We start from the raw sequence: 11,641 nt of genomic DNA on the forward strand, positions 1-11,641 counted from the left end.
GAATAGTTTAGCTACCATCACTGAAGAGCAATTGCTAACTTAAAGGGAGCCTAAATTCCTTTTCATGTTTTTAGATTTATGTTGGACTCCTTAAGAAAAAAGGCAACTTTAAACAAGCTAGTTTTCTCTGAAAATAGTGACTTTAAAAACTCCATTATAAATAAATCGAATAGTCATACCCTTTCAAAACCAAAATCATTGCTTATCTTGTAAGGATACACCCTGAATATAATCTACTGAAGGACCAGATCAGAAACCATTAAGTTATATGTCTATCCTTTGCACATATAATATTGATGATCTGAGAGTAAGAAAAGCATGTGTGGGGAAGGGTGATGGGTTTTACTTTCTCCTGCACTATTACTATTTGTGGAGCTTTCTATATTTAGTGCTCCACTATATTTAGAGCACTTCTCAGTGCCCTGATATCAGGAGAAGAGGTAAAATGGGGGAGTGAAGGTTTAGTTTCCCTCTCCCATGTGCAACCTTTATTGTTAAATGTAGTCCCCTACCCCATCTCCAGTTCATACATTGAATGAAGCAGGTGGGTAAAAAGTAATTGATACCATCACATCAGGTTTGACTCTTACAAAAGCTCTCATTGTGTTAGGTCAGTTTCTCTCAAAACTGACCTGTGAGCTATATAATCTTGCTGAAAAAGAGAAAAATCTTACTTTGTTGAGTTCTCATATTTTATATGTGGAGTTCATTGGAGTCTTTGTTTTTATCACATTTTCATTAGCTTTGTTTTTGATAGTGTTGACTTGAGCAATGCAATGAAGCCACTTGCTTGAGTGTCTTAACTGCCCTCATATGTACAAGTCTCTGTGACAGTGGATTTTCTTTCTTAACAGCTAGTTTTGCTACAAGAAAATGTTAAAATTATACTATCGAATTTTCAATTCTGCTTGATTTTGTTTGTAGAGCCAGAATGAAGACTGGGGAGGTTTATCTGAGGATATCTTATGATTAAGAGCAATCTAAAGCCTTAGCGTTTTGATCCCCATCCGTATGATTGGTAACTACCAAATTTACCATTTTAGTGGCATGGATTACATGGGTGCTTTGCAAAGTTTTGCACGTGTAATGGAGCCCTTGCCTGATAAGTAAAAAGGGAAGCAGAAAAGTGACTGGTGATGGGCTTAACCTTCTGCAACATTTGCATGACAGTATTGAAGTGTGCTTTGGGTGCTCTGTCTTATTTTACTTTTCATACTAACAGCATCAGTTTGAAGTGTGTGGCGTATGGTTTTTGTTCTGGTGGTGTTTATAATTTTTAGGTGTTAACAGAATGTAGAACACTTCCAGTTAGGAGAAAAATTTTGACTACCAATAAAGCATTTAAATACTTCTTGGAAGATAGCTTGTCTGCCATGAAGTGAACATAGGTTTTGCAGCAGAATTGTTTCTGTATACTTTATTTGTTCTCAAACGCTGCAAGATAAGACAAGACATATGTGCATATATAGAGCAGTACAGCTTTGCACACTGAAAAGGTAAGTGTGTGTTAAACAGGGTGAACATTCAAGTGGAAAGAAGCTGGAAAGACTTTTTCCATTGATAAATTATATATATATATATATATATATATATATATATATATAGAGAGAGAGAGAGAGAGAGAGAGAGAGAGAGAGAGAGAGAGAGAGATTTTGAAGGCCTGGTAGAATTCTTTAGAAGAATGTAACTGTTCGAATTACTTTGGAAAACTGAATTTCTTAATATAATGTAAGAAAATTAAGTTTTTTGTCCATGGCCAGCATATAAACCCTGCTGCTCCCTTCTACCTGATTTTTTTTATAGAATATCTAATTCAGTGCAGCCAGGGTATATGTGTGTGTGTGGGGAGAACACTTGCTTCTGAACCTTCCAATGTTGCCAACACCTGCACTAGCTATTCCAGAGGATGGAGCATCTCTGGGTTGTTCAACTGCTGCTGCTGCCAGGAGATAACAGGAGTGATCAAGCAGCATGACTAGCATTGGCTCATTCACAGCAGCCCAGGTTTAACAACAAAACAAAATTAGCGATAATCTGGATTGCTGTTGTGTGTGAAACAAGCCATATAGTTTTCATATCAATATTTAGTTTGGATGCTTTCATACAAGGCTTTTATTATAATTTTGCCCAATTCTCAGAATTTTAATGGGAGAACACACTCTCCCCCACACCCCCCACTTAACTTAGAAAATCCATTAATGGAAGGATGGAATGGCTGTCCAGTGTTGTGTGACTGGGAGCACTAGAAGCTTTCCTAATGGACAAAAGTAATTCATTTTCTCTTTAAAGAGGTAAGATTTAACTTTTGTGGTAGCATTCCCCAGGTGGTGAATAACCTGAACATGAAATGAACTCACTTGTTCATTTGACAAGGAGCACCACCAGAAGAAGTAGTTGTACTTGAACTTAAAGTTGTTTTGTATGGTTGGTGGAAGTCTCTCTCAAATAGTGTTGTATCTGGCGTAGTTGTGTTTGTTCATTCATTCCGCTAATTTAGGAAATTGAGAGATTCCACATTTCCTGCCTGAATAATATGAATAATATGAGTTCTGGAAGGGTGGGATGAACATGGTCCATGCTAAAAAGATGGGATGACTCTAGATTTGAAACATTTGTAGATGTAGGCAGCATCTACAAGTGTGTTAAAAATGGTTTCATGTCCTTGTCTGCCTAGACCAAGACCATCCAGCAAACAAAGGTACCTGGCAAAGTAAAGGGGATAGCCTTTAACAAAGAGAAAGGATCTTTGGGTTGATCATAGAGCCAACCCTGTGTGTGGAACCATGCCTTGTCACTGAAGAAGCAGCAGCTTGACAAAAGTCTGAGGGTGGGGGAAAATGACATCCAGGCTAAGTGATTTGGTTTGTTCTTGTCTTATTTTGTTCATTCCCAGAAGTTTGAGATATATTTGTAGGTGGTGGTTGAAGCAGATGTAGCAATCTGTTGCTGGAGAAGCTGACCTATATGTATTGACCGTCTTATTCAGCATAACTTTACACTATCTCTGAGCTTCATGGAAGAATGCCCACATTTATGTAGCCAAAGTAGCCACAGCCATGCAAGCGACTGGGAAACTCTTGAGGTTTTATAGAGCAAAATATCCCTTTACCCTTGCCAATGCTTTTTCTAATGCATATGCAGTTCATAATCACCAGATTTCTGTTTGGAAGGTGCTGTGATTCTTAGAGTTAACTTGTAACAGCCCTGCAGCATAGATTACTTAATACTTCAAGTCATTCTCAGACAACACTCCAGTGTTGTCCAGAATTATTATTGTTGCAGATTGAAGGTTAGGCTAAAGCTGAGGGCGTAGCTTACACAAACTTGTGTTGTTAAGCATTGCTTTCTTTGGATATTTTCAGTTCAGCAGAAAGTAGTATTCAATAACCTCGCCGTGTAGTTTATGACTATACCTTCATACCTCATTTGTGACAATGTAGGTTGAGTTGAGTCAGGGAAAGTGGACAGAGACTGGTTTGTTTGGCTTTTTCCTTGCTCTGTTGTGCTAGTGATGCAAAGATAAGTTTAGTTACGATTCCAGTCCCTGTACAACTACATTTACTCACAAGCAAATTAACTCATCTGTACAAATTAACAAATTAGGCTGTTCTTGCATTGAGAGGAAAAAAGGTACAATAGGAGTATAGAAGAGCAGTTGTAGGAATACAGTGTGACAATGACACACTTACAGGAGGGACCTCTGTTGACATGCCCCAGTCTGGAAACAAGCATGTACAAAGTAATAACTGCCTGTTACCCTAGCAGGAGGTCCTGCTGGTGCACTGCAATGGACAGGAACACAGGATCCCATATCTTCAAAATAAAATGTGCCATGAATTAGTAATATAATGAATAAATAAAAATAAAAATTGGGCAAATTCAGAGTTGTAACTATGTTGGGTGGGGGGAACACTGTCTGTATACAGTTGTCTGTATACGGTTATGTCGGCATAGCTTTAATTAAAAAATGCATTAATGCTTTCAGTGCCTTCATGTTACTTAAAATTTAAACAATACAAGGATGTGCTAGTTACCATGTCTTAAATCTATTCCAGTAGTGGTAAAGGAATGTTCTGAAAGCATCTAAATGCAACCATTAAAATATTCTTGTGGTATATGGGGGTGATGGAATTCAGTAATCAAATATTTCAGTTCAGCTAGTTTAATGGGTGAAAAAAAGCTTTTGGGATAGTGTTACAGCTTGTCAAATTAATGGTGTTTTTTGTTTGATTTTTTTTGTGTTGTTTTCTAAATGTAAGTGAAGCATGCCAAATCGGTTTCAGACTCCATAGAACATTTCCTGGCACTAACTATGTAATTATCTAATTGTTCTGAGGGTGCTTTTAGAATAAAATGAAAGAATTCAAGAACTTGTTAACTTAGCCTTGGTTGGCAGGAAATCTGCAAAGCCAAGTCTTCACTTCCATGTTCTTGGATTAACAGTTAGCAGGTTTGGAATTTTAATATAAATGGTTTTAAAAGGGATTAAACAGAATGTGGTTATTGTGTGACACAGGCCTTTAAAAATTCATTAGACTATACTTGATGAAGAAAACTTAAGTAGTAATCCTTACTTATATATTGCCTGAGAAAACAATCAGTAATTATGTGATTGAATATAGTATGATGCAGCATGAAATGTTCCCCCTAAATGCAAAATGAGTTTGCTGAAAGTACCCATGAAATGTAGTGACCCATAAATTTGGCTTCCTTTGCCAGTCAGCAGTATCTAGATAAAAGTTTTTCCTTCTTTTATTACACTTAGGCACATACAAACAAATCATGTCTGGCAGGAGTTATGTGTGGCACAAAGCAGTGACCATAAACACCATGTTTCTCATGGCTGCTTTAAAGCAATCAAGAAAATACAATGTTCAGTATTGGTTGCATGTAGCTTGCCACTTTTTCAAGTTCTGGGTAACTAGTTTAGTTGTGCATTAGATTCAGAGGATCTGTATAGAAAAAAAGTAATGCTAATAGGAATAGCATAATAGCACTAATAGAAGTAGTAGAATAAAAATGTATTTACTGTATGCATGCAAGCCTTTGTACTATTTATAAAGAATGTACACATTTCTTTTGTAGCCACGTCATGAATACTTTAATGTCCCAGTATACTAAATGACTTCATTCATCATGCATAGAGAGAGGCGATAGAGCTGGCTTACTCATGGCAGAACACTTACCCTCAGCTTGATGAATCCAATCATCTTGAACAAATTAGTGTATACCACACAGTTACTTTTGCCGTTTGTGTATTTCTTGTCCTATCATTTGTGATGTCTGTGTTTTTCCTTTCATGTGTCTTGTTAGCATGCCATAATTTCATATTAAACATTTAAATATATCATCAGCACTTGACAAAGCATGTAATATTCAAACAGAAATATTTTGCTGAGCCTAATTTTAGAATTCAAATACTGTATAATACAATATTGTAAAACATAGATACAACATAGAAATCCATTGATGTGTGATAGTCTTTGGTTGAGTAAATAAAATGTTAGTTTAGAACACATTTCCTTATTCACAGGTCATAATGAAAAGCCTTGAAGGCCTCAGAAAAATACTATATTTAAAAACTAAGTACTATGATCTTACATTCTCAAAAGCTTCTAAGCACATAGTGCTCTGTTTATAGAAATACTTTCTCACTCTTTGTAATGTGCACGTAAAGCTGCTGCAACATCTTTAGCGGGCTAGTGAAGACTACCCAAGCAGTGCTATACCTTGCTAGTATTAGTACAAAAGCATCCACAAAAATTGTTGTATTGTAAACGAGGAAAGTTGCCACTTCTGCAGTTTCTCTTCTAAAACATGAAGAGCCTCAAGTGCAGCAGTGGAAGAAAGCTTGATTCTGTTTGTTATTGCTCAGGAAAGTGAATGCTATATTATGAAGTCAGGTAATCGTAAAGGAAACAAATGGCTAAATCAGTCTTATAGAAAATTTCAGATACTATGTTGCAATACATTGCTTCAAGTTAAATGTAATATGGGTACTTCATGAGTGAGTAATTTAATATATTGAATCTGTAGCTTTCTGGGATGTAGCAAATATAGGAAATCTCCCATCACAAAACTTTGCCTTTTTTTGCTATTCTACGAATGTGGTAAATGCTGCTTTGTGTTCTCTTAATGCCCAAATTCTTAAAGTGCTTTGCATGGTGTGCTAATGAGGTGCTCTGTTCTAACTTTATGCAGCTGCATGCTTGTAATTTATGTGAATCAGCTCTCCTGGCATGTCTATAATAAAGTATTGCATGCACTTTTCATGTGAATGGTGTTTTTTTTCCCATCTTTTTTGCTATATTTCCTGTTTACGCACTTTACCTCTGATAGTTCTGATCTGCAGACATAATGTAGAATTATTGAAATTCCTTTTAGCATTTTTAATGGTTCTCAAGCATTTCTAAGTTCCACATTGTCAAATGGCTGTTAACATTTTTACACTTGACCCTTGCAGCTGCCATGTAACTTAATTTCCCCCCAGATAATATCTGTGATTCTGACTAGTGGGGGCAGGGGGAGGTGCCTGCATCATTTGCAGTTGATATTTGAAAACATGATGGAAATAAACTCACCTGCAAATGGATCTTTTATGGAAAGAACCTGAAGCTTGCCTCATGAAAAGGAAAGATAGTGCATTTTCCTGTGCAGTAGATCTGCTTATTAATAAGCATCTTTTTTGCATAAACCAACCAGCCAAATTAGGCAGTGCAAATGAGAGTTCATTTCTTCATCAGTCACAAACATCAGCTTAAGTCCTTGTCAGCATAAAATAGTATCAACATGCGTGATCATACTGATGACTTAACTGTTTGAAATCCAATTGTGATGCCACTCAATTGTGCAACAGCACTCAGCATGCTACTCCAGAGGTTCCAGAAACACCCTTCACCTCTTGTGATAGTGCAACTTTTTGGGGTGGACTGTTATCCTTACATATAAGTTTTTAGAATGGTAAAGATGTTTAAACTTCTGGTAAAGTAGGTTTCTTGAATTTAAGCATCCTAACCGTTGCTTTGCAATGTTGCCTGGTTTAAATTCATTCATGTAATAATGTGCTTTGTCATTATTTTAGAAGTATAAACAACACTCGAATCTTGTGGCCAGCTTCTCTTCCTCTAAGAATTCAAAATGCATCTTTTTCATGTTCTTATGTGCTTTTAAATGCTGCTTTTCTGATGAATTGTTGCTAAACAGTTTTCTTTTGGTTTTTTTGGGCTATGCCTTGTTTAGGATGCTAAAGTAAGTGTGTATACTGTTAATACAAATGTTATAGGTTGTGGTTTTAATAGAGAAGACAGTGATTCTTTGCGGGGAAGAAAAGATTTTGTCTGCCATTACAACTTGTTGCTACATACTTCCAGATCATTTCAAGATCAAAAGTTGCATAATTTTTAAATGCAATGACTATTGTTTCCAAAAGGCTTTAGCGTTCTCATTTGAGAAATACTACTTCTAGAAACTCAATTGCTACTCCTTTAATTGGAGTCCTTTAATGAACACTTCACTGAAATAGATTTGTAACAATATACTTTGTCCAGGAAAATGTCTTGAAGAAAACATTGAAGTGATGTGAGCCGCCCCGAGGCTTCGGCGAATGGGGCGGCATAAAAATGTTTTAATTAATTAATTAATTAATTAATTAAAAAAAAAAAAACCGTGGAGGAGGTTGTGGGGATTGGGGTGAAGTGACAAATGCAATACAATACTTGAAAAGAGCATGAAGTGTTCTTTATAAATTGTGACTGTTTCATACCCTGAATTTACTTCCCGATTAATATAGCATAACAGTATGACAAGAACACAAGATCTGTTCACTCTCTAATTTTCCCTCCACAGGAAGCCGAGACTCCTCGTAGTGTACTTGAAGAGATTGGACTGACATAAACCTCCTCCTTTGCTGATGTCTTATGTGGTGTGTCACATAACTGTAAATGTTCATTGCCTCCATTTAATGTTAGCTAATGGTGTTATGATGCTATTTGTCAGTATTACTGTTCTGCTAAGCTACTTCATTCAGGCCGACAAGAAAAAATCCATTTACTGTAAAGTTTAACAAGGGAGCAAAAGATTTTTTTAAAGCTTTTGAATAAAAGGGATTTCACAGTGATTTAAGCCACAGTAATTTAAAAACTTTGAGTCATAGATGGTAATTTCAGTAATTATATTTTGTAAATTACCTTGCCAGCAAATAAGATATCCAATGTGGCATGTTATGCCATATATTAAAAACAATTACATATGGTAGCAAAGTGAAATGTGCTAACATAGAACTTGGCTTTGTGTAACCAAAGACTTTTATTATAAAGTCAGCATTTGTTAAAGCTCAGTTTAGGTTATTACAGAAGATTAGGAAAAACAACTGTTCGTGGCTGTTTTATTTATACCAAAGAATCTTATCAAGCTCTGTAATGTTGTGAGCTCTCATGATGGGCTTCATTTCTACCAACAGCATTGTAAGCAGAACATTAGAATGATAATTCTACGTTCATGAAAACTAAGTAAACAGGATTACAGGCTGAGACCACATGGAATTTCCTTGTTAAAACTTTTTTTTAAACTACCTGTTATGCTTGTTAGATTGCACATTCCTTTCAAAAGTGTAAAGCAGTATTAATTTTAACATCCTTGAGATAGAGGGAAAATGTAAAAAAGGGATGTTATGAAACAGCAGTCTTTTTATCAGCATCATTCACGATTACTTTAAAAACAGAACCAAAGCAGCTACCTAAATGTGAAAACCTGTAGTTGCTCATCAGTTTTAATTCCACCACGCACAAGCTTAGATTCAGTCAAAGTGCATCTCTGCACACAGTAGAAGCAAGCCTTACAATGGAAACTTAACTTTAAATCACTGCCATGCCTTCATTCAGCCAGTTAACAAAACAGGCTGCAATGGTATTCTGCTTGACTTGGCAGTAAGTCCCTCTGAACAAAAGGGGACTTACTTCTAAACAAAAATGCATAGGATCAGGCTGCATGGATCTCACAAAGCCATACACTATTTACATTTAACAAGCATTTTGCTGAATGTCCTACTAAAGTTCCTGGAAAACTTTGGCACAGAACACTGTTGCACAAAATGTAAATTGTTCTACATCCATGCATGTGTTCTCACTTGTACAGATTTCTGATAATGTGACTAAAGAATTCCCTTCCTCTGGATCCATCGTCAGCAATTTCAAATCATTAAAATATTTAGTGCCACGAATTTAAAAGATTATTACTTTATGCCACATAAAATAGAAGCCTTATGAAAATCATGTTTGCCTAAGGTACACAGGAGTCCTGTTCTACATTTCACTCATGGAATAGCTGGAATAACATATTTCAAGTGACAGAGTGGCCCTCTGTGTGATGTTGAAGTGATGGAATTACTTGATCTTACACAATGTCAACTAAAAAAGCAATTTTTGTGTGTGTTCAAACCATCTTTAAGGTCTACACTGTTGCCTTGAATGTGCTTGGTTGAAAAAGCTTTGTGATTGTGACATAAGCTGTGTGGACACTGTCTTAGTATTGCACTAGTTTAGTTGTAATAAATGTCCATTTTTACTCCATTGATATGTCTGTTCAAGAACTTATGGAAATGTTTGTGTTTAGTTAATCTTGTGGTTTTTTTAAACTGCCAACACGACAGTATACAATCATTTTAACAAAAAACACACTTTGGGATTTAATATATCTTTTAAAGCATTTGTAGTCAGTGGAAATATTGGAATATGAGTCCTCTTTCAGAAATATACTTCACACTATCACACACTTCAGCTTTTACTTTGTTACTCCATAACTAAAATATCCTATGGTGTTATTCAGCAGAGACAAATGGAATCTTGACTGTCTCTTCGAAACAGCCACAACCCCCATCAATTGCAACAGGATAGCAATATTTCAGGTTATAATTGAGCTTTTTTGCTTTCTTGCGGTCATTTTTTTTTGGGGGGGGGGGGGGGGGGGTGGGGGGACTGGAGAACCAGCATTGGCCATTTATGGATGTGTGTGCTGGGGTTGAAGTTATGTTCAAGAATTGCATGAACATTAAAGTGGATTTAAATTTAAACTAACACTCAAATTTGTCTTAGGAAAATTTACTGCAGAATGTGCTTTCATCTTTGCAGAAGATGTACCAGATATTCTGCATTGTAGACCTCTCAGGTAATTGATGTGCACTAGAAAGGCATATATCTAAGGCCTATACACAATATTCCAATTTGTGTCATTCAGTTTTTCGTTCATAAAACTGCCGTTAGTATTGTATAGGGAAAACATACATCATAGCCTCGATAGGCATTCTAAGTAACTGGGGACAGCTAAGTAGCATATATGTCTGCTCCAGAAGGTAATTCTTTTTTCCATTTAATTTTGCAGGGGAAAAAAACATGTATAGAGCTTGCAGTCTGTCTCTTATCACATACTGCAGTGAATTTGTAACTCCTAAGGCCTGCTGAAATAAGTGCATTTATTTCCTGTATCTTACATGAATATGTGGATAGTAGTTAATATATAAGCACCACTTTGAGCTACACATGGGAAGTTACAACATTCATGTCACTATCACCCTGCTTTCATTATTTAGAGTACTTAGCACACTATCCAATTTGGGCTCCAACCAGAGTGAAAAGCCTGGTAATAACTGAAGGAAAAACGATGTTCACATGGCACGTACTGGATGGCACACTCAGGAAGCAGTCCACAGATAAGGAACTTGGACTATGGCCCCAGAGTCCCGCCTCCACAAATGAGAGGCATGTTAATGCTAGCAGTTCTATATGCCCATCATGCCTACTTGCTCTCCTTGCATGCTGTTAACAGCAGTATCAAAACAGAAATGGCTTTTTGCACGCAATATGTTTTGTTATCCAGTTCTACATCCAGTTTGCATATATGAGTAGACTGGATTACACATGTTTGGCCAAGGTGCGTTTTGCAGCCATTCTGAATGTTCAGGCTGAGTGCCATGGAACATCTAAACACAGACAATGTAGATAAACCATCAAATTAACAGTTGGGTGAACTGTGGGCTACTGCAGCCTAGCTAATTCATATTGCGTAGGTTCAGACATCATGTACCTATAATAGGAGCTAAATATTTTTTAAAAGCTGTAGAAAATATGCAGCATGCACTCTGGCTGAATCTGATTAATTAACATATCATTTTCTGCTCTTACATGCAAACAGCATGTAGTCTATCCTAAGATAGCATTTGCTTCTATTACTGATTCAACAATACGGCTGTGCTGTAACATAGCAGTCTTCACCAAATTAGGGCATGCCACTTGCAATTGACAGCAATTTTCAACAAGGATAGAGTTAAAAGGAAGTTGTGGGCCTAAGCATCTAGAGGACATCATCAAGTGGTTACTGTTCTGACTAAAAAAACCTGTTTTGTAAAAGAAATCATACCTGGTACTTTCCATATAGAATTTGCTAACTAGCACATTATTCACAAACCAAGTCAAAATGCAAAGTTATTTGAACTGCAGATTGTCTTTAACGGGTTACAGAACACTGTTTACATTAACAACTGAAGAATTTATCTAAAATAACATGTTTCCATGATGCTACAACAAGCAATTGGCAGATTCTGGAAGATGTAACCTCACTTTCATCTCAAATAATTTCTTACAAAATGTAA

General features: G+C 36.4%; 1 protein-coding gene across 7 annotated transcripts in view; it reads left to right on the plus strand.

Moving 5' to 3' along the window:
• Positions 1–11,641, plus strand: part of AP1S2 (adaptor related protein complex 1 subunit sigma 2) — a 48,324-nt gene that overhangs the window by 24,149 nt on the left and 12,534 nt on the right. The window contains exons 6-7 of one of the 7 annotated variants that reach the window (XM_044430200.1): positions 925–1,018; positions 7,846–9,566. The exons of 2 other annotated variants lie outside the window; for them this stretch is intronic. In XM_044430200.1, coding sequence (XP_044286135.1) covers positions 925–969 — 45 coding nt within the window. In that variant the 3' untranslated portion in view covers positions 970–1,018; positions 7,846–9,566. Of the gene's footprint in view, positions 1–924; positions 1,019–5,085; positions 7,589–7,845; positions 9,567–11,641 lie in introns of those variants that run through there. 4 more of the 7 variants (XM_044430209.1, XM_044430225.1, XM_044430217.1 and 1 more) reach the window with 4 other exon arrangements.

Source organism: Varanus komodoensis, unplaced genomic scaffold (genome assembly GCF_004798865.1).
Source record: "Varanus komodoensis strain SLA01 unplaced genomic scaffold, ASM479886v1 scaffold1, whole genome shotgun sequence".
NCBI classification, from domain to species: domain Eukaryota; kingdom Metazoa; phylum Chordata; class Lepidosauria; order Squamata; family Varanidae; genus Varanus; species Varanus komodoensis.